The sequence below is a fragment of the Phyllobates terribilis genome, unplaced genomic scaffold (assembly GCF_046119375.1).
Source record: "Phyllobates terribilis strain yellow unplaced genomic scaffold, ASM4611937v1 Scaffold_36__1_contigs__length_13169755, whole genome shotgun sequence".
In the NCBI taxonomy this organism is placed as follows: domain Eukaryota; kingdom Metazoa; phylum Chordata; class Amphibia; order Anura; family Dendrobatidae; genus Phyllobates; species Phyllobates terribilis.
In genome coordinates this window covers 11687996-11712110 of record NW_027362796.1, presented here as the reverse complement: position 1 = coordinate 11712110, position 24115 = coordinate 11687996, and the positions used below count along the sequence as shown (strand labels likewise).

Below are 24115 nucleotides of genomic sequence, written 5' to 3'. Positions count from 1 at the left end.
TCATTTTGGCCTTGTATAGTAGTAATTTTGGTAATATTGGTCTTTGTATAGTGTATTTTAGATTAGCAACAGTGGTGTACTGTAATTAAATATGTATAAATCCTCTTTTAAGTGGCAGGGAGGTTATATGGGGAAACATGTACTTTGGGGCTGGGGTCCCTGATCTCTTAGGACCCCAGCAACGCTCCTGCACTGGGGAAAAGCAGGGTCTGGAGGCCACTTTAATATGATCATTTTATGGATATGACGCCAAAGAAACTAATGAAGTGCTTTGCAAAGTGCCATAATTTTCACAATTCTGAAAAAAAATTGTAAGTTTAGTTCCACTATAAGTGATGTTAATTCTCTTATGAGAGCTAACCTGAGACAATTTATCAATGCGCTGTGTGAATTGTCACATTAAGCTTTGCTACATCTATACATAGTGAAGTTCAGGATCAAAATGCTGCAGGTCCCATCTCTTCTACAGAACAATCCCATGGAAATAAAGCTGATCATTTTATCAGATGGGATCATTAGAACTTACCTGGTTGGATCCTTTGTTTCTGGTGGTTTCTTTCCCAGGTCGTCATTAAGGCCCTTTACAATAAGCTCCAAAAACTCATCGGACTTTCTGAATCTTTCAAGCGTTTTCTCCATCACAGAAAGGACAGAAAGGAGGCGCTTATCCTGGCAGAAGAGAATCAGAGATATATTGTTCTACATCTTCCAGATGTTTGGATTTATCTACAGACTAATGATTAATCTCGCATGAAGAATGATAATATTATAACAGATCACAATTTTTGGGTAAAATTATTCAATTTTAAAAAAATATATATAGCAATTATATTATTCTGACAATACCAATTTTTTGTTTTTTCCTCCCCTTTTTCCCAAAAAATATAACTTTGTTTTTTCATTAACAGACTGAGGGCTTGTGTTTTGTGGGACTAGTTGTTGTCTGGAATGACAACATTCAATTTACCACATAAAGTATTGAAAAATGGGGAAAAAAATCAAAGTAAGGTTATTATTTTTGTTTGGGTTTTTTTTATGAACATTTAAAAAAAATGTGGTTTGTGAGACCATTTTCATCTTGCGAAGACCTAATTTTATAAAATGATCCCATTGATGGAGTTGTCGGCTTTCTCTTGTGGAGAGATCAGTAGTTACAAGTTTCTGATTGCATTTTTGGGAGGGAAGTAGAGTGACCCAAAAACCACAACCACAACCACAACCCTGGCACTTTAATGTCCTTTACAGCATCGACCCGACGTGTAATAGATTTATATATAATGAAAGATTGTACTTATGTCAATGCAGCAGAAACAAATATTGTTTTACGCTTTTTCTTTTTTATAGTTGGCCAGAAAACCACAGAACCTTAAGCAGAAAGTGACATGAATGAGAACATCTGCCCGGCTTGTACCGGATCCGGGGGTGTTACGTACAAGGCGAAGGTCCCAGAATAAGGATTTGCTTCATTTTGGTGCAGAGTTTCTAGTAGTTTCTGGTTACTACTGTTACAGGCAGATGCCGTCTGCATAATACAGCCAGCACCGCCTCAACCCCCTCCATGCATGTGGACCCCGGCACAAACACTCAGGTACATCCTTTTATGCTAAGACATTAATAATTCTACAATTATCACACACAACTTATATACAGAAACCTCCCAACCGTCCCAGATCCAATGGGACTGTCCGGCTGTCGCTGGAGGTCGGGGCTATGTCCTGACGAGCTGTGTTCTGTCAGGACAGTCTGTGTAGAACAAGAACGTCTCATGCCGTGCTGCTGTGATCGCTCCTGGAGAGGGGCAGCATCCGCTCCGCACGCCTCGTACACTCCCGGCTCCGCTCCGCACGCCTCGTACATGCCCGGCTCCGCTCCGCACGCCTCGTACACGCCCGGCTCCGCTCCGTACACCTCGTACACGCCCAGCTCCGCTCCGCACGCCTCGTACACGCCCGGCTCCGCTCTGTACTCCTCGTACACACGCGGCTCCGCTCCGTACACCTCGTACACGCCCAGCTCCGCTCCGTACGCCTCGTACACGCCCAGCTCCGCTCCGCACGCCTCGTACACGCCCGGCTCCGCTCCGCACGCCTCGTACACACGCGGCTCCGCTCCGCACGCCTCGTACACACGCGGCTCCGCTCCGTACTCCTCGTACACACGCGGCTCCGCTCCGTACGCCTCGTACACACGTGGCTCCGCTTCTTACGCCTCGTACACACGGCTCCGCTCCGTACACCTCGTACACACGCGGCTCCGCTCCGTACACCTCGTACACACGCGGCTCTGCTCCGTACACCTGGTACACACACGGCTCTGCTCTGTACACCTCGTACACACGCGGCTCTGCTCCGTACACCTCGTACACACTCGGCTCTGCTACATCCACACTGTAAACCCCTCCTGACCCCACACATAAACTTCAGCTCATCCAGCACCATGACAACCAGCACAGCAGAGTCCTGCATCCACTGAGGCCCCTGATCATGTGACCCCTGACTCCTCCCCTCCTGTGACCTCATCACAAGTCCTGTGCGCACAGAGCAGCCATATATGTGGTGGCGGCTCTGCAGGTGGAGGTATGTGGAGACCCCATTACTGGGCGCAGGGGACATTAACCCCTTCAGCACGGAGACTCTTTTGGTGTCTTGTGTTGCCCCTTTATAAGGATCATAAGGTTTTTGTTCTGTTTCCTGTAATAGATACATACGACCCAACTATGGAGACAGGAAGGAAGGAAACGTATTGTTCTCATAGTACAGGGCCCCTTTACTGCCCCACAGTGTAATGCCCCCATTATGCCCCTTATGCAGTATGTATGATGCCCCCCACACAGTGTAATGCCCCCATTATGCCCCTTATGCAGTATGTATGATGCCCCCCACAGTGTAATGCCCCCATTATGCCCCTTATGCACTATGTATGATGCACCACACAGTGTAATGCCCCTTATGCAGTATGTATGATGCCCCCCACAGTGTAATGCCCCCATTATGCCCCTTATGCAGGATGTATGATGCCCCCACACAGTGTAATGCCCCTTATGCAGTATGATGCCCCCCACAGTGTAATGCCCCCATTATGCCCCTTATGCAGTATGTATGATGCACCACACAGTGTAATGCCCCCATTATGCCCCTTATGCAGTATGTATGATGCCCCCACACAGTGTAAAGCCCCCATTATGCCCCTTATGCAGTATGATGCCCCCCACAGTGTAATGCCCCCATTATGCCCCTTATGCAGTATGTATGATGCCCCACACAGTGTAATGCCCCCATTATGTCCCTTATGCAGGATGTATGATGCCCCCACACAGTGTAATGCCCCCATTATGCCCCGTATGTAGGATTTATGATGCCCCCACAGTGTAATGCCCCCATTATGCCCCTTATGCAGTATGTATGATGCCCCACACAGTGTAATGCCCCCATTATGTCCCTTATGCAGGATGTATGATGCCCCCACACAGTGTAATGCTGCCATTATGCCCCTTATGCAGGATGTATGATGCCCTCATTATGCCCCTTATGCAGGATTTATGATGCCCCCCCAGTGTAATGCCCCCATTATGCCCCTTATGCAGCATGTGTGATGCCCCACACAGTGTAATGCCCCCATTATGCCCCTTATACAGTATGTATGATGCCCCAACACAGTGTAATGCCCCCATTGGGTTCATGGATAACTGGGCCGACTTCTCAGTTGGCTACAGGTTCTACGCTAGGGACGGGCTGCACCTCAATGGGGAAGGTGCAGCTGTGCTGGGGGAGACAATGGCTAGATGGTTGGAGGAGTGTTTAAATTAGGGATTGGGGGGGGGATTCATTTTATTGGTGGGGAAGATAGTGCAGATAGTGACCTGGGCACAAATAAAGAATTTGGGGGTGGGGTTAGGACAGTCAGTATAGTAAGAAGGAATAGAGGTACAGAGAGATACATAAAATGCATGTACACTAATGCCAGAAGCCTCACCAACAAAATGGAGGAATTAGAATTAATTTTGTTGGAAAATAATTATGACATGATGGGGATATCTGAGACATGGCTGGACGAGAGCCATGACTGGGCAGTTAATTTACAGGGCTATAGTCTGTTCAGAAATGACCATACAAACAAGCGAGGGGGGGGAGGTGTTTGTATGTTAAATCATCCTTAAAACCCTTCTTGCGGGAGGATATATGTGAATCTAATGGAAATGTAGAGTCCCTGTGGGTGGAGATAAGGGGAAGGGGAAAAATTAATAAATTGCTGATAGGGGTTTGTTATAAGTCTCCAAAATTAATGGAAGCAGCGGAGAATATCCTCATAAAGCAAATAGATGAAACAGCGACTTAAGGAGAAGTCATTTTTATGGGGGACTTCAACTACCCTGAAATACATTGGGGGACAGAAACCTGTAGTTCAAGCAAAGATAATATGTTTTTGACAACCATGAGAGATAATTACTTTTCACAACTGGTTCAGGACCCAACTAGAAGGAGGGCACTGCTAGACCTAATATTAACCAACAGGCCAGACCGCATATCAAATATACGAGTTGGGGGTCACTTGGGTAATAGTGATCACAAAATAATAAGTTTTCATGTATCCTTTAATAAGATAAATCCTCTTTTAAGTGGCAGGGAGGTTATATGGGGAAACATGTACTTTGGGGCTGGGGTCCCTGATCTCTTAGGACCCCAGCAACGCTCCTGCACTGGGGAAAAGCAGGGTCTGGAGGCCACTTTAATATGATCATTTTATGGATATGACGCCAAAGAAACTAATGAAGTGCTTTGCAAAGTGCCATAATTTTCACAATTCTGAAAAAAAATTGTAAGTTTAGTTCCACTATAAGTGATGTTAATTCTCTTATGAGAGCTAATCTGAGACAATTTATCAATGCGCTGTGTGAATTGTCACATTAAGCTTTGCTACATCTATACATAGTGAAGTTCAGGATCAAAATGCTGCAGGTCCCATCTCTTCTACAGAACAATCCCATGGAAATAAAGCTGATCATTTTATCAGATGGGATCATTAGAACTTACCTGGTTGGATCCTTTGTTTCTGGTGGTTTCTTTCCCATGTCGTCATTAAGGCCCTTTACAATAAGCTCCAAAAACTCATCGGACTTTCTGAATCTTTCAAGCGTTTTCTCCATCACAGAAAGGAGGCGCTTATCCTGGCAGAAGAGAATCAGAGATATATTGTTCTACATCTTCCAGATGTTTGGATTTATCTACAGACTAATGATTAATCTCGCATGAAGAATGATAATATTATAACAGATCACAATTTTTGGGTAAAATTATTCAATTTTAAAAAAATATATATAGCAATTATATTATTCTGACAAGACCAATTTTTTGTTTTTTCCTCCCCTTTTTCCCAAAAAATATAACTTTGTTTTTTCATTAACAGACTGAGGGCTTGTGTTTTGTGGGACTAGTTGTTGTCTGGAATGACAACATTCAATTTACCACATAAAGTATTGAAAAATGGGGAAAAAAATCAAAGTAAGGTTATTATTTTTGTTTGGGTTTTTTTATGAACATTTAAAAAAAATGTGGTTTGTGAGACCATTTTCATCTTGCGAAGACCTAATTTTATAAAATGATCCCATTGATGGAGTTGTCGGCTTTCTCTTGTGGAGAGATCAGTAGTTACAAGTTTCTGATTGCATTTTTGGGAGGGTAGTAGAGTGACCCAAAAACCACAACCATGGCACTTTAATGTCCTTTACAGCATTGACCCGACGTGTAATAGATTTATATATAATGAAAGATTGTACTTATGTCAATGCAGCAGAAACAAATATTGTTTTACGCTTTTTCTTTTTTATAGTTGGCCAGAAAACCACAGAACCTTAAGCAGAAAGTGACATGAATGAGAACATCTGCCCGGCTTGTACCGGATCCGGGGGTGTTACGTACAAGGCGAAGGTCCCAGAATAAGGATTTGCTTCGTTTCTAGTAGTTTCTGGTTACTACTGTTACAGGCAGATGCCGTCTGCATAATACAGCCAGCACCGCCTCAACCCCCTCCATGCATGTGGACCCCGGCACAAACACTCAGGTACATCCTTTTATGCTAAGACATTAATAATTCTACAATTATCACACACAACTTATATACAGAAACCTCCCAACCGTCCCAGATCCAATGGGACTGTCCGGCTGTCGCTGGAGGTCGGGGCTATGTCCTGACGAGCTGTGTTCTGTCAGGACAGTCAGTGTAGTACAAGAACGTCTCATGCCGTGCTGCTGTGATCGCTCCTGGAGAGGGAGCACGCCTCGTACATGCCCGGCTCCGCTCTGTACTCCTCGTACACACGCGGCTCCGCTCCGTACACCTCGTACACGCCTGGCTCCGCTCCGCACGCCTCATACACGCGCGGCTCCGCTCCGTACGCCTCGTACACGCGCGGCTCCGCTCCGTACGCCTCGTACACGCGCGGCTCCGCTCCGTACGCCTCGTACACGCGCGGCTCCGCTCCGTACGCCTCGTACACGCGCGGCTCCGCTCCGTACGCCTCGTACACGCGCGGCTCCGCTCCGTACGCCTCGTACACGCGCGGCTCCGCTCCGTACGCCTCGTACACGCGCGGCTCCGCTCCGTACGCCTCGTAAACGCGCGGCTCCGCTCCGTACTCCTCGTACACGCGCGGCTCCGCTCCGTACGCCTTGCACACCCGCGGCTCCGCTCCGTACTCCTCGTACACGCGCGGCTCCGCTCCGTACGCCTCGTACACGCGCGGCTCCGCTCCGTACGCCTCGTACACGCGCGGCTCCGCTCCGTACGCCTCGTACACGCGCGGCTCCGCTCCGTACGCCTCGTACACGCGCGGCTCCGCTCCGTGCGCCTCGTACACGCGCGGCTCCGCTCCGTACGCCTCGTACACGCGCGGCTCCGCTCCGTACGCCTCGTACACGCGCGGCTCCGCTCCGTACGCCTCGTACACGCGCGGCTCCGCTCCGTACGCCTCGTACACGCGCGGCTCCGCTCCGTACGCCTCGTACACGCGCGGCTCCGCTCCGTACGCCTCGTACACGCGCGGCTCCGCTCCGTACGCCTCGTACACGCGCGGCTCCGCACGCCTCGTACACGCGCGGCTCCGCACGCCTCGTACACGCGCGGCTCCGCACGCCTCGTACACGCGCGGCTCCGCTCCGTACGCCTCGTACACGCGCGGCTCCGCACGCCTCGTACACGCGCGGCTCCGTACGCCTCGTACACGCGCGGCTCCGCTCCGTACGCCTCGTACACGCGCGGCTCCGCTCCGTACGCCTCGTACACGCGCGGCTCCGCTCCGTACGCCTCGTACACGCGCGGCTCCGCTCCGTACGCCTCGTACACGCGCGGCTCCGCTCCGTACGCCTCGTACACGCGCGGCTCCGCTCCGTACGCCTCGTACACGCGCGGCTCCGCTCCGTACGCCTCGTACACGCGCGGCTCCGCTCCGTACGCCTCGTACACGCGCGGCTCCGCTCCGTACGCCTCGTACACGCGCGGCTCCGCTCCGTACGCCTCGTACACGCGCGGCTCCGCTCCGTACGCCTCGTACACGCGCGGCTCCGCTACGCCTCGTACACGCGCGGCTCCGCTCCGTACGCCTCGTACACGCGCGGCTCCGCTCCGTACGCCTCGTACACGCGCGGCTCCGCTCCGTACGCCTCGTACACGCGCGGCTCCGCTCCGTACGCCTCGTACACGCGCGGCTCCGCTCCGTACGCCTCGTACACGCGCGGCTCCGCTCCGTACGCCTCGTACACGCGCGGCTCCGCTCCGTACGCCTCGTACACGCGCGGCTCCGCTCCGTACGCCTCGTACACGCGCGGCTCCGCTCCGTACGCCTCGTACACGCGCGGCTCCGCTCCGCACGCCTCGTACACGCGCGGCTCCGCACGCCTCGTACACGCGCGGCTCCGCACGCCTCGTACACGCGCGGCTCCGCTCCGTACGCCTCGTACACGCGCGGCTCCGCACGCCTCGTACACGCGCGGCTCCGCTCCGTACGCCTCGTACACGCGCGGCTCCGCTCCGTACGCCTCGTACACGCGCGGCTCCGCTCCGTACGCCTCGTACACGCGCGGCTCCGCTCCGTACGCCTCGTACACGCGCGGCTCCGCTCCGTACGCCTCGTACACGCGCGGCTCCGCTCCGTACGCCTCGTACACGCGCGGCTCCGCTCCGTACGCCTCGTACACGCGCGGCTCCGCTCCGTACGCCTCGTACACGCGCGGCTCCGCTCCGTACGCCTCGTACACGCGCGGCTCCGCTCCGTACGCCTCGTACACGCGCGGCTCCGCTCGTACGCCTCGTACACGCGCGGCTCCGCTCCGTTCCGTACACGCGCGGCTCCGCTCCGTACGCCTCGTACACGCGCGGCACCGCTCCGTACGCCTCGTACACGCGCGGCACCGCTCCGTACGCCTCGTACACGCGCGGCACCGCTCCGTACGCCTCGTACACGCGCGGCACCGCTCCGTACGCCTCGTACACGCGCGGCTCCGCTCCGTACGCCTCGTACGCCTCATACACCCGCGGCTCCGCTCCGTACGCCTCGCACACGCGCGGCTCCGCTCCGTACGCCTCGCACACGCGCGGCTCCGCTCCGTATACCTCGTACATACGAGGATCCGCTCCGTACACGCGCGGATCCGCTCCGTACGCCTCGTACACACACGGCTCCGCTCCTTACGCCTCCTACACGCCCGGCTCCGCTCCGTACGCCTCGTACACACGCAGCTCCGCTCCGTACGCCTCGTGCACGCGGTTCCGCTCCGTACGCCTCGTACACGCGCGGCTCCGCTCCGTACGCCTCGTACACGCGGTTCCGCTCCGTACGCCTCGTACACGCGCGGCTCCGCTCCGTTCGCCTCGTACACGCGCGGCTCCGCTCCGTACAACTCGTACACGCGCGACTCCGCTCCGTACAACTCGTACACGCGCGGCTCTGCTCCGTACACCTCGTACACGCGCGGCTCCGCTCCGTACACCTCGTACACGCGCGGCTCCGCTCCGTACACCTCGTACACGCGCGGCTCCGCTCCGTACCCCTTGTACACGCGCGACTCCGCTCCGTACCCCTTGTACACGCGCGACTCCGCTCCGTACACCTCGTACACGCGCGGCTCCGCTCCGTACACCTCGTACACACGTGGCTCCGCTCCGTACACACGTGGCTCCGCTCCGTACACCTCGTACACACGCGGCTCTGCTCCGTACACCTCGTACACACGCGGCTCCGCTCCGTACAGACGCGGCTCCGCTCCGTACGCCTCGTACACACACGGCTCCGCTCCGTACACCTCGTACACACGCGGCTCTGCTCTGTACACCTCGTACACACGCGGCTCTGCTCTGTACACCTCGTACACACACTGCTCTGCTCTGTACACCTCGTACACACGCGGCTCTGCTCCGTATACCTCGTACACGCGCGGATCCGCTCCGTACACGCGCGGATCCGCTCCGTACACGCGCGGATCCGCTCCGTACACGCGCGGATCCGCTCCGTACACACGCGGCTCTGCTCCGTACGCCTCGTACACGCGCGGCTCTGCTCCGTACGCCTCGTACACGCGCGGCTCTGCTCCGTACGCCTCGTACACGCGCGGCTCTGCTCCGTACGCCTCGTACACGCGCGGCTCTGCTCCGTACGCCTCGTACACGCGCGGCTCTGCTCCGTACGCCTCGTACACGCGCGGCTCTGCTCCGTACGCCTCGTACACGCGCGGCTCTGCTCCGTACGCCTCGTACACGCGCGGCTCTGCTCCGTACGCCTCGTACACGCGCGGCTCCGCTCCGTACGCCTCGTACACGCGCGGCTCCGCTCCGTACGCCTCGTACACGCGCGGCTCCGCTCCGTACGCCTCGTACACGCGCGGCTCCGCTCCGTACGCCTCGTACACGCGCGGCTCCGCTCCGTACGCCTCGTACACGCGCGGCTCCGCTCCGTACGCCTCGTACACGCGCGGCTCCGCTCCGTACGCCTCGTACACGCGCGGCTCCGCTCCGTACGCCTCGTACACGCGCGGCTCCGCTCCGTACGCCTCGTACACGCGCGGCTCCGCTCCGTACGCCTCGTACACGCGCGGCTCCGCTCCGTACGCCTCGTACACGCGCGGCTCCGCACGCCTCGTACACGCGCGGCTCCGCACGCCTCGTACACGCGCGGCTCCGCTCCGTACGCCTCGTACACGCGCGGCTCCGCTCCGTACGCCTCGTACACGCGCGGCTCCGCTCCGTACGCCTCGTACACGCGCGGCTCCGCTCCGTACGCCTCGTACACGCGCGGCTCCGTACGCCTCGTACACGCGCGGCTCCGCTCCGTACGCCTCGTACACCCGCGGCTCCGCTCCGTACGCCTCGCACACCCGCGGCTCCGCTCCGTAAGCCTCGTACACCCGCGGCTCCGCTCCGTATGCCTCGTACACGTGCGGCTCTGCTCCGTACGCCTCGTACACGCGCGGCTCCGCTCCGCTCGCCTCGTACAAGCGCGGCTCCGCTCGCCTCGTACACGTGCGGCTCCGCTCCGTTCGCCTCGTACACGCGCGGCTCCGCTCCGTACGCCTCGTACACGCGCGGATCCGCTCCGTACACACGCGGCTCCGCTCCGTACGCCTCGTACACGCACGGCACCGCTCCTTACGCCTCGTACACGCTCGGCTCCGCTCCGTACGCCTCGTACACGCGCGGCTCCGCTCCGTACGCCTCGTACACGCGCGGATCCGCTTTGTACGCCTCGTACACGCGCGGATCCGCTTCGTACGCCTCGTACACGCGCGGATCCGCTTCGTACGCCTCGTACACGCGCGGATCCGCTTCGTACGCCTCGTACACGCGCGGATCCGCTTCGTACACCTCGTACACGCGCGGATCCGCTTCGTACACCTCGTACACGCGCGGATCCGCTTCGTACACGCGCGGCTCCGCTCCGTACACCTCGTACACGCGCGGATCCACTCTATACACATGCGGCTCCACTCCGTACGCCTCGTACACACACGGCTCCGCTCCTTACGCCTCGTACACACACGGCCCCGCTCCTTACGCCTCGTTCACGCCCGGCTCCGCTCCGTACGCCTCGTACACACGCGGCTCCACTCCGTACGCCTCGTACACACGGCTCCGCTCCGTACGCCTCGTACACACGCGGCTCCGCTCCGTACGCCTCGTACACGCGCGGCTCCGCTCCGTACGCCTCGTACACGCGCGGCTCCGCTCCGTACGCCTCGTACACGCGCGGCTCCGTTCACCTCGTACACGCGCGGATCCGCTTCGTACACCTCGTACACGCGCGGATCCACTCTATACACATGCGGCTCCACTCCGTACGCCTCGTACACACACGGCCCCGCTCCTTTCGCCTCGTACACACACGGCCCCGCTCCTTACGCCTCGTTCACGCCCGGCTCCGCTCCGTACGCCTCGTACACACGCGGCTCCGCTCCGTACGCCTCGTACACACGGCTCCGCTCCGTACGCCTCGTACACACGCGGCTCCGCTCCGTACGCCTCGTACACACGCGGCTCCGCTCCGTACGCCTCGTACACACGCGGCTCCGCTCCGTACGCCTCGTACACGCGCGGCTCCGCTCCGTACGCCTCGTACACGCGCGGCTCCGTACGCCTCGTACACGCGCGGCTCCGTACGCCTCGTACACGCGCGGCTCCGTACGCCTCGTACACGCGCGGCTCCGTACGCCTCGTACACGCGCGGCTCCGTACGCCTCGTACACGCGCGGCTCCGTACGCCTCGTACACGCACGGCTCCGCTCCGTACGCCTCGTACACCCGCGGCTCCGCTCCGTACGCCTCGTACACGCGCGGCTCCGCTCCGTACGCCTCGTACACGGGCGGCTCCGCTCCGTACACCTCGTACACGGGCGGCTCCGCTCCGTACACCTCGTACACGCGCGGCTCCGCTCCGTACGCCTCGTACACGCGCGGCTCCGCTCCGTACGCCTCGTACACGCGCGGCTCCGCTCCGTACGCCTCGTACACGCGCGGCTCCGTACGCCTCGTACACGCGCGGCTCCGTACGCCTCGTACACGCGCGGCTCCGTACGCCTCGTACACGCGCGGCTCCGTACGCCTCGTACACGCGCGGCTCCGTACGCCTCGTACACGCGCGGCTCCGTACGCCTCGTACACGCGCGGCTCCGTACGCCTCGTACACGCGCGGCTCCGTACGCCTCGTACACGCGCGGCTCCGTACGCCTCGTACACGCGCGGCTCCGTACGCCTCGTACACGCGCGGCTCCGCTCCGTACGCCTCGTACACGGGCGGCTCCGCTCCGTACGCCTCGTACACGGGCGGCTCCGCTCCGTACGCCTCGTACACGGGCGGCTCCGCTCCGTACGCCTCGTACACGCGCGGCTCCGCTCCGTACGCCTCGTACACGCGCGGCTCCGCTCCGTACGCCTCGTACACGCGCGGCTCCGCTCCGTACGCCTCGTACACGCGCGGCTCCGCTCCGTACGCCTCGTACACGCGCGGCTCCGTACGCCTCGTACACGCGCGGCTCCGTACGCCTCGTACACGCGCGGCTCCGTACGCCTCGTACACGCGCGGCTCCGTACGCCTCGTACACGCGCGGCTCCGTACGCCTCGTACACGCGCGGCTCCGTACGCCTCGTACACGCGCGGCTCCGTACGCCTCGTACACGCGCGGCTCCGTACGCCTCGTACACGCGCGGCTCCGCTCCGTACGCCTCGTACACGCGCGGCTCCGCTCCGTACGCCTCGTACACGCGCGGCTCCGCTCCGTACGCCTCGTACACGCGCGGCTCCGCTCCGTACGCCTCGTACACGCGCGGCTCCGCTCCGTACGCCTCGTACACGCGCGGCTCCGCTCCGTACGCCTCGTACACGCGCGGCTCCGCTCCGTACGCCTCGTACACGCGCGGCTCCGCTCCGTACGCCTCGTACACGCGCGGCTCCGCTCCGTACGCCTCGTACACGCGCGGCTCCGCTCCGTACGCCTCGTACACGCGCGGCTCCGCTCCGTACGCCTCGTACACGCGCGGCTCCGCTCCGTACGCCTCGTACACGCGCGGCTCCGCTCCGTACGCCTCGTACACGCGCGGCTCCGCTCCGTACGCCTCGTACACGCGCGGCTCCGCTCCGTACGCCTCGTACACGCGCGGCTCCGCTCCGTACGCCTCGTACACGCGCGGCTCCGCTCCGTACGCCTCGTACACGCGCGGCTCCGCTCCGTACGCCTCGTACACGCGCGGCTCCGCTCCGTACGCCTCGTACACGCGCGGCTCCGCTCCGTACGCCTCGTACACGCGCGGCTCCGCTCCGTACGCCTCGTACACGCGCGGCTCCGCTCCGTACGCCTCGTACACGCGCGGCTCCGCTCCGTACGCCTCGTACACGCGCGGCTCCGCTCCGTACGCCTCGTACACGCGCGGCTCCGCTCCGTACGCCTCGTACACGCGCGGCTCCGCTCCGTACGCCTCGTACACGCGCGGCTCCGCTCCGTACGCCTCGTACACGCGCGGCTCCGCTCCGTACGCCTCGTACACGCGCGGCTCCGCTCCGTACGCCTCGTACACGCGCGGCTCCGTACGCCTCGTACACGCGCGGCTCCGTACGCCTCGTACACGCGCGGCTCCGTACGCCTCGTACACGCGCGGCTCCGTACGCCTCGTACACGCGCGGCTCCGTACGCCTCGTACACGCGCGGCTCCGTACGCCTCGTACACGCGCGGCTCCGCTCCGTACGCCTCGCACACCCGCGGCTCCGCTCCGTAAGCCTCGTACACCCGCGGCTCCGCTCCGTATGCCTCGTACACGTGCGGCTCCGCTCCGTACGCCTCGTACACGCGCGGCTCCGCTCCGCTCGTACAAGCGCGGCTCCGCTCGCCTCGTACACGTGCGGCTCCGCTCCGTTCGCCTCGTACACGCGCGGCTCCGCTCCGTACGCCTCGTACACGCGCGGATCCGCTCCGTACACACGCGGCTCCGCTCCGTACGCCTCGTACACACACGGCACCGCTCCTTACGCCTCGTACACGCTCGGCTCCGCTCCGTACGCCTCGTACACGCGCGGCTCCGCTCCGTACGCCTCGTACACGCGCGGATCCGCTTCGTACGCCTCGTACACGCGCGGATCCGCTTCGTACGCCTCGTACACGCGCGGATCCGCTTCGTACACCTCGTACACGCGCGGATCCGCTTCGTACACCTCGTACACGCGCGGATCCGCTTCGTACACCTCGTACACGCGCGGATCCGCTTCGTACACGCGCGGCTCCGCTCCGTACACCTCGTACACGCGCGGATCCACTCTATACACATGCGGCTCCACTCCGTACGCCTCGTACACACACGGCCCCGCTCCTTACGCCTCGTTCACGCCCGGCTCCGCTCCGTACGCCTCGTACACACGCGGCTCCGCACGCCTCGTACACACGGCTCCGCTCCGTACGCCTCGTACACACGCGGCTCCGCTCCGTACGCCTCGTACACACGCGGCTCCGCTCCGTACGCCTCGTACACGCGCGGCTCCGCTCCGTACGCCTCGTACACGCGCGGCTCCGTACGCCTCGTACACGCGCGGCTCCGCTCCGTACCCCTCGTACACACGCGGCTCCGCTCCGTACCCCTCGTACACACGCGGCTCCGCTCCGTACCCCTCGTACACACGCGGCTCCGCTCCGTACCCCTCGTACACACGCGGCTCCGCTCCGTACCCCTCGTACACACGCGGCTCCGCTCCGTACCCCTCGTACACACGCGGCTCCGCTCCGTACCCCTCGTACACACGCGGCTCCGCTCCGTACCCCTCGTACACACGCGGCTCCGCTCCGTACCCCTCGTACACACGCGGCTCCGCTCCGTACCCCTCGTACACACGCGGCTCCGCTCCGTACCCCTCGTACACACGCGGCTCCGCTCCGTACCCCTCGTACACACGCGGCTCCGCTCCGTACCCCTCGTACACACGCGGCTCCGCTCCGTACCCCTCGTACACACGCGGCTCCGCTCCGTACCCCTCGTACACACGCGGCTCCGCTCCGTACCCCTCGTACACACGCGGCTCCGCTCCGTACCCCTCGTACACACGCGGCTCCGCTCCGTACCCCTCGTACACACGCGGCTCCGCTCCGTACCCCTCGTACACACGCGGCTCCGCTCCGTACCCCTCGTACACACGCGGCTCCGCTCCGTACCCCTCGTACACACGCGGCTCCGCTCCGTACCCCTCGTACACACGCGGCTCCGCTCCGTACCCCTCGTACACACGCGGCTCCGCTCCGTACCCCTCGTACACACGCGGCTCTGCTACATCCACACTGTAAACCCCTCCTGACCCCACACATAAACTTCAGCTCATCCAGCACCATGACAACCAGCACAACAGAGTCCTGCATCCACTGAGGCCCCTGATCATGTGACCCCTGACTCCTCCCCTCCTGTGACCTCATCACAGCTCCTGTGCGCACAGAGCAGCCATATATGTGGTGGCGGCTCTGCAGGTGGAGGTATGTGGAGACCCCATTACTGGGCGCAGGGGGCATTAACCCCTTCAGCACGAAGACCCTTTTTGGGTCTTGTGTTGCCCCTTTATAAGAATCATAAGGTTTTTGTTCTGTTTCCTGTAATAGATACATACGACCCAACTATGGAGACAGGAAGGAAGGAAACGTATTGTTCTCATAGTACAGGACCCCTTTACTGCCCCACAGTGTAATGCCCCTTATGCAGTATGTATGATGCCCCCCACAGTGTAATGCCCCCATTATGCCCCTTATGCAGGATGTATGATGCCCCCACACAGTGTAATGCCCCCATTATGCCCCTTATGCAGTATGATGCCCCCCACAGTGTAATGCCCCCATTATGCCCCTTATGCAGTATGTATGATGCACCACACAGTGTATGCCCCCATTATGCCCCTTATGCAGTATGTATGATGCCCCCACACAGTGTAATGCCTCCATTATGCCCCTTATGCTGGATGTATGATGCCCCCACACAGTGTAAAGCCCCCATTATGCCCCTTATGCAGTATGATGCCCCCCACAGTGTAATGCCCCTTATGCAGTATGTATGATGCCCCACACAGTGTAATGCCCCCATTATGTCCCTTATGCAGGATGTATGATGCCCCCACACAGTGTATTGCCCCCATTATGCCCCGTATGTAGGATTTATGATGCCCCCACAGTGTAATGCCCCCATTATGCCCCTTATGCAGTATGTATGATGCCCCACACAGTGTAATGCCCCCATTATGTCCCTTATGCAGGATGTATGATGCCCCCACACAGTGTAATGCTGCCATTATGCCCCTTATGCAGGATGTATGATGCCCTCATTATGCCCCTTATGCAGGATTTATGATGCCCCCCAGTGTAATGCCCCCATTATGCCCCTTATGCAGCATGTGTGATGCCCCCATTATGCCCCTTATACAGTATGTATGATGCCCCAACACAGTGTAATGCCCCCATTGGGTTCATGGATAACTGGGCCGACTTCTCAGTTGGCTACAGGTTCTACGCTAGGGACGGGCTGCACCTCAATGGGGAAGGTGCAGCTGTGCTGGGGGAGACAATGGCTAGATGGTTGGAGGAGTGTTTAAATTAGGGATTGGGGGGGGGGGAATTCATTTTATTGGTGGGGAAGATAGTGCAGATAGTGACCTGGGCACAAATAAAGAATTTGGGGGTGGGGTTAGGACAGTCAGTATAGTAAGAAGGAATAGAGGTACAGAGAGATACTTAAAATGCATGTACACTAATGCCAGAAGCCTCACCAACAAAATGGAGGAATTAGAATTAATTTTGTTGGAAAATAATTATGACATGATGGGGATATCTGAGACATGGCTGGACGAGAGCCATGACTGGGCAGTTAATTTACAGGGCTATAGTCTGTTCAGAAATGACCATACAAACAAGCGAGGGGTGGGGAGGTGTTTGTATGTAAAATCATCCTTAAAACCCTTCTTGCGGGAGGATATATGTGAATCTAATGGAAATGTAGAGTCCCTGTGGGTGGAGATAAGGGGAAGGGGAAAAATTAATAAATTGCTGATAGGGGTTTGTTATAAGTCTCCAAAATTAATGGAAGCAGCGGAGAATATCCTCATAAAGCAAATAGATGAAGCAGCGACTTAAGGAGAAGTCATTTTTATGGGGGACTTCAACTACCCTGAAATACATTGGGGGACAGAAACCTGTAGTTCAAGCAAAGATAATATGTTTTTGACAACCATGAGAGATAATTACTTTTCACAACTGGTTCAGGACCCAACTAGAAGGAGGGCACTGCTAGACCTAATATTAACCAACAGGCCAGACCGCATATCAAATATACGAGTTGGGGGTCACTTAGGTAATAGTGATCACAAAATAATAAGTTTTCATGTATCCTTTAATAAGATGTGTAGTAGAGGGGTTACAAGGACACTAAACTTCGGGAAGGCAAATTTCCAATGGTTGAGAGATGATCTTAGTGCAATAAACTGGGATGATATCCTGAGACATAAAACCACACAAAGCAAATGGGAGACATTTATTAGCATCCTGAATAGGACCTGTGCACAATATATACCCTATGGGAATAAACATGCTAGAAATAGGAGGAAACCACTATGGCTAAATAGAGCTGTAAGGGGCGCAATAAGTGACAAAAAGAAAGCATTTAGAGAACTAAAGCGAGTAGGTAGTGATGAGGCAGTAAATACAGAAAATTAAATAAATTCTGTGAAAACCAAATCAAGGCAACAAAGATTGAGACAGAAAGGCTCATTGCCAGAGAAAGTAAAAATAATCCCAAAATATTCTTTAACTACATAAATAGTAAAAAAACTAAAAAATGATAGTGTTGGCCGCCTTAAAAATAGTCTGGGTGAAATGGTGGATGAGGATGAGGAAAAAGCCAATATGCTAAATTATTTTTTTTCAACCGTATTTACACAAGAAAATCGCATGACAGAAAACATGATCAGTATTGACAAAAATTCTCCATTAAATGTCACTTGGATAACCCATCAGGAAGTACGGCGGCATCTAAAAATCACTAAAGTTGACAAATCCCCGGGCCCGCATGGGATACACCCGCGAGTACTGCAGGAATTAAGTAATGTCATAGATAGACCATTATTTTTAATCTTTAAAGATTCCATAATAGCAGGGTCTGTACCACAGGACTGGCGTATAGCAAATGTGGTGCCAATATTCAAAAAGGGGACAAAAACTGAACTTGGAAATTATAGGCCAGTAAGCTTAACCTCTACTGTGGGTAAAATCCTGGAGGGTTTCCTAAGAGATGCTATACTAGAGTATCTGAAGAAGAATAACCTTATGACCCAATATCAACATGGGTTTACGAGGGACCGTTCCTGTCAAACTAATCTGATCGGCTTTTATGAGGAGGCAAGTTCTGGACTGGACCAAGGAAATGCAGTGGATGTTGTGTATATGGACTTTTCAAAAGCTTTTGATATGGTTCCACACCAAAGGTTGATACATATATTTTCCCCTATCCCCATTGTTCTCATTTTATGTATGTGTCTTAAGAACTGGCTCAGTGATAGGAAACAAAGGGTGGTTATTAATGGAAGACACTCAGACTAGGTCTCAGTTAACAGTGGGGTACCACAGGGGTCAGTATTGGGCCCGCTTCTTTTTAACATATTTATTAATGACCTTGTAGGGGGCATACAGAGTAATATTTCAATATTTGCAGATGACACTATACTCTGCAGGGTAATCAATACAGAGGAGGACAATTTTATATTACAGGAGGATCTATGTAAACTTGAAGCTTGGGCTGATAAATGGCAAATGAGCTTTAATTTGGATAAATGTAAGGTAATGCACTTGGGCAGAGGAAATAAAATGTATAATTATATGCTTAATTGTAAAACACTGGGTGTATTGGTGGACGACAAGCTCACGTTTGGTGGCCAGTGTCAGGCAGCTGCTGCAAAGGCAAATAAAATAATGGGATGCATTAAAAGAGGCATAGATGCTCATGAGGAGAACATAATTTTACCTCCATACAAGTCACTAGTGCATCCACACTTAGAATACTTTGTACAGTTCTGGTCTCTGGTGTATAAGAAAGACATAGCTGAACTAGAGCGTGTGCAGAGAAGAGCGACCAAGGTTATTAGAGGACTGGGGGGTCTGCAATACCAAGACAGGTTATTACACTTGGGGTTATTTAGTTTGGAAAAACGAAGGCTTAGGGGTGATCTTATTACTATGTCCCAGTATATGAGGTGACAATACAAAGAACTTTCTACTGATCTGTTTACTCTGAGGCCTGAGACAGAGACAAGGGGGCATCTTCTACGTCTGGAGGAAAGAAGGTTTAATCATAATCACAGACTCGGATTCTTTACTGTAAGAGCAGTGAGACTATGGAGCTCTCTGCCGCATGATGTTGTAATGAGTGATTCACTACTAAAATTTAAGAAGGGCATGGATCCCTTTCTTGAAAAGTATAATATTACAGGTTGCACTAACAGCCTGTAGTACTGTAGTATGGCTGAAGGGGATTGGCTATTGATAAACTCAAAACAATATAAAATACTAAGCAAAATAAACGGGATCAGAGATTCTTTTGAATCCTCCCATACAGAGCACTGTTGTCTCCGTCTGGTTCCCTGTTGATTTGCGCAATCAACATAATAATTTGACACTCACTTGGTCAACCGTGAAGGGCCATTGCCCTCCCTCAACAATATATACTAGATTCCTTGATAGGGCGTTGATCCATTGAACTAGTCTGATTGTCGTATGGAGTCAGGAAGAAATTTTTTTTAATGTCGAGCTTAGTGTTTGCCACATGTTTTTTTTTTTTGCCTTCCTCTGGATAAACATGTTAGGCTATGGGTTGAACTAGATAGACTTAGTCTTATGCTTCTACTAGGGGTTCAGTCTCTCTGCCCTTATCCATATGTATGTCACTTGACAAATGGTAAGGTTTTTAATATTAGTTAGGACTGTCCCTTAAGGGTTGCCTTAAAATGGCGGGATAGCTTTTACATTATTTTGATCAAAATTATGTTAACTAAATACCCTTTATTATTTATTATTTTTTTGCACTGTGCGATTTATCCATTTACTTTCAGTTATTTGGGTATTTTGCTTGTTTTTGGTTTTTCTCTGTCTAGTGGCCTTATGTGAACATGCATTTACATTTTGCATGCACATCAATTTACATTTCAGTTCAGACTCGCAGGTTTTTTTTCTGGATCAACATGTTAGGCTATGGGTTGAACTAGATGGACCTAGTCTTCCTTCAACCTTAAACAAAAAAAACAAAAAAACTATGTTACAGAAAACGGTGCAAAAATAAAAATAAGAACTATTCTTGTACTGCTGTCTGTTTGTTCATTCTACCTTACAAAAATCGGAATAAGGTTCAACTCACATTTATCCTGCGCTCTCCACTGAGACCTTACGTCGGGATTTCCATGTAAATTACCCAAAACCGAGATTCAGACAAAACCCCGGACGGAACCACTCACTTATGAGGCCGATGAAGTCACTTTGGACTCGTCTCTGTACCAGTGGTCTTCCATTATTTTAAGCTTCTTTTTAGCGCACAAGTGTGGGCGACCACAGATCTGTGCACACCTAAAAAGATGGATACCACCGGAGCTGATGCCAAACAGAGCGCAAAGTGTCTCCATCTGCCTCTTTATGGTGGGTGGGTCTATTAAGGGTTTCGTTTGAATCGCATTTTTGTGGAATTTACACGGAAACCCCGCGGTAAGTGCTCAGAGTTGAGCACAAGTTTGTGATTACAGCCTTATTCTGGAAGCTATCAAAAAATCTATTATGTGTCCCAAAATGTTACCAATAAAAAACCCTAATTTATCCCGCACAAATCCAGCCCCACTGAGGTCCATTATCTGTCACTGGAACTAATAGGGGGTTCCCACGTTACTGGTAGAACAAACTCTGAAAAGCGACATGGCTCCCTTCCCCCTCGATTAAAATCCATTGGATTCTGCTCTCCCAAATCCAAATGCCCCTCCTTCTGAGCCACACTGTGCCTAAACCACAATAAGCGGCCACATGTTTGACATTGTCATAGTGGGGGGAGAGCACTTAACAGTTTATGGGTGCGTATCGCCAGAAGCACAAGCTGGGCACAATGTATGAGGGCGCTACAATATATGGAGGCACTACACTGTATGGGGGCACAATGTGTGGGCATTAAACTGGAAGATTTGCAATTCTCCAAAAAAAGCCTGACTTGGATTTTACAAAATAGTCACTGCAGCCGTAGATGAATTCATTGAGAGGTGCAGTTTCTACATTGGGGTTACTTTTGGGGTTTTTCTGCTGTTCTGACACCTTCAGGTCTCTGCAAATGTCGCCTGTAAACTATTCTACCAAAATCTGTGCTGCAAAAGCCAAATGGCACTCCTGCCTTCTCAGCCCTGACGTGTGGCCTTAAAGTATTTCTGATGACATATGGGGCATCACTGTGTTCGGACGAAATTGTGCAATAAATTATGGGGTCCAGTTTCACCTATTAACCCTTGTGTACCTGAAAATTTGAAGCAAATACAATAATAATATTTTTACCACTAAAATATAATTTCCATGTTTCAGTGTTGTATCATTGCGTTCGGAATAAATTATGTAGCAAATTATGGGATCCATTTTCACCTATTATCCATCGTGAAAATTACAGATTTGGGGCTAAAACAATATTTTTGTGAAAAAAATGACAATTTTCCAAATGACGACCTAATGTTATCAAATTATGTGTAGTACCTGTGTGTTCAAAATGCTCACTATACCCATGGATAAAATCCTTGAGGGGTGTAGTTTCCAAAATGGGGCCACTTGTTGGGCTTTTCCACTGTTTAGGCACATCAGGGGCTCTCCAAACGCGAAATGACACCCGCAGACAATTCCATCAAAGTCTGCATTCCAAAACGTCACTCCTTCCTTTCTGAGCCCTGCCGTGCGCCCAAACAATAGTTTTCCTCTATATAGGGGGTATCAGCATACTTGAGAGATTGAACAACAAATTTTGGGATTCAATTTCTTCTGTTACCCTTGTGAAAACAAAGACATTTGGGGCTACAATTATATTTTTGTTGAAAAAGTTGAATTTTTTTATCTTCACTTCTCTATGCTCTAAACTTCTGTGAAGCACCTGGGGGTTCAATGTGATCACCACATATCTAGATGCATTCCATGAGGGGTGTACTTTCCAAAATGGGGGGACTTATGGGGGGTTTCCACTATTTAGGCACATCAAGGGCTCTCCAAACGCAACATGGTGTCCGGTCTTATTTCCAGCCATTTTTGCTTTCAAAAAGTCAAACTATGCTCCTTCCCCTCCGAACCCTGCCGTGCACCTAAACAGTGGTTTTCCTCCACATATGGGATATCGGCATGCTCAGCAGAAATTGCACAACACATTTTGTGGTCCATTTTCTATTATTATTTTGTGAAAATAAAAAAAAATTGGGTCTGAAGTAAAATTTATGTGAAAAAAGTTAAATGTTTATTTTTTACTTCCACGTTGCTTCAGTTCCTGTGAAGCATGTGACATAACTCTGATTTAGGGGCATAAGAATTCAAAGTTTGAAAATTGCAAAATTTTCTTCAAATTTCCAATTTTTTTTTACAAATAAACGTAAGTCATATCGAATAAATTTTACCACTATCATGAAGTACAATATGTCGCTAAAAACAATCTTTGAATTAGTAGGATCAGTTGAAGCGTTCCGGAGATAATGCCTCATAAAGTGACACTGGTCATAATTGTAAAATTTGGCTTGGTCAATAAGGTCAAAATTGGCTCCGTCACTAAGGGGTTAAACAACTCTCTTTAGTGCGATCATACAACATACAAGCCTCTGCTTTCTCAGATGATGCACTCTTCTACTGTAGTGCTGTGTACTATCACTGCTTGTCATGTAACCCTACCGGCCCCATACACAAGAGATAAGTGTTGGCTGAATGGTCATTTGGCAGACGGCTATCTCTCCTGACTCTCCCATACACACAAATATTCCAGCTTTCCTGTGATCTGTATGAGAGTCGCCTCCAGACTCCTCTAGTGGAGGATTTTTTACAGGAAGAACAAACGGATTAGCCTCTGAAATTCAGGATGCCAAATCCTTCTCTGCCCTGACATCAGCTGTCAGGAGGCCCCCAAATACATTATATAGTCAACCAAACCCCGAAATCAGTGCTTTCATGCAACTTCAGTCTAATGTGCTTATATTTGACCACATACAGTACAGACCAAAAGTTTGGACACACCTTCTCATTTAAAGATTTTTCTGTATTTTCATGACTATGAAAATTGTACATTCACACTGAAGGCATCAAAATTATGAATTAACACGTGGAATTGTATACTTAACAAAAAAGTGTGAAACAACTGAAAATATGTCTTATATTCTAGGTTCTTCAAAGTAGCCACCTTTTGCTTTGATGACTGCTTTGCATACTCTTGGCATTCTCTTGATGAGCTTCAAGAGGTAGTTGCCAGAAATGGTTTTCACTACACAGGTGTGCCCTGTCAGGTTTAATAAGTGGGATTTCTTGCCTTTATAAATGGGGTTGGAACCATCAGCTGTGTTGTGCAGAAGTCTGGTGGATACACAGCTGATAGTCCTACTGAATAGACTGTAAGAATTTGTATTATGGCATTAAAAAAGCAGCTAAGTAAAGAAAAACGAGTGGCCATCATTACTTTAAGAAATGAAGGTCAGTCCGTGCGAAAAATTGGGCAAACTTTGAAAGTGTCCCCAAGTGCAGTTGCAAAAACCATCAAGCGCTACAAAGAAACTGTCTCACATGAGGACCGCCCCAGGAAAGGAAGACCAAGAGTCACCTCTGCTTCTGAGGATAAGTTTATCCGAGTCACCATCCTCAGAAATCGCAGGTTAACAGCAGCTCTGATTAGAGACCAGGTCAATGCCACACAGATTTCTAGCAGCAGACACATCTCTTCAACAACTGTTAAGAGGAGACTTTGTGCAGCAGGCCTTCATGGTAAAATAGCTGCTAGGAAACCACTGCTAAGGACAGGCAACAAGCAGAAAAGACTTGTTTGGGCTAAAGAACACAAGGAATGGCCATTAGACCAGTGGAAATCTGTTCTTTGGTCTGATGA

At 53.3% G+C, this 24115-nt stretch overlaps 1 protein-coding gene across 2 annotated transcripts in view; it reads left to right on the top strand.

Annotated features, from left to right (window-relative positions):
- Positions 1–1440: 1440 nt before the first annotated feature.
- Positions 1441–24115, top strand: part of LOC141182851 (uncharacterized) — a 63906-nt gene continuing 41231 nt past the window's right edge. For both annotated transcript variants that reach the window (XM_073660979.1, XM_073660978.1), the window contains exons 1-2: positions 1441–1588; positions 5827–6057. In XM_073660979.1, the coding sequence (XP_073517080.1) occupies positions 6028–6057 (30 nt within the window). In that variant the 5' untranslated portion in view covers positions 1441–1588; positions 5827–6027. The remainder of the gene's footprint in view (positions 1589–5826; positions 6058–24115) is intronic.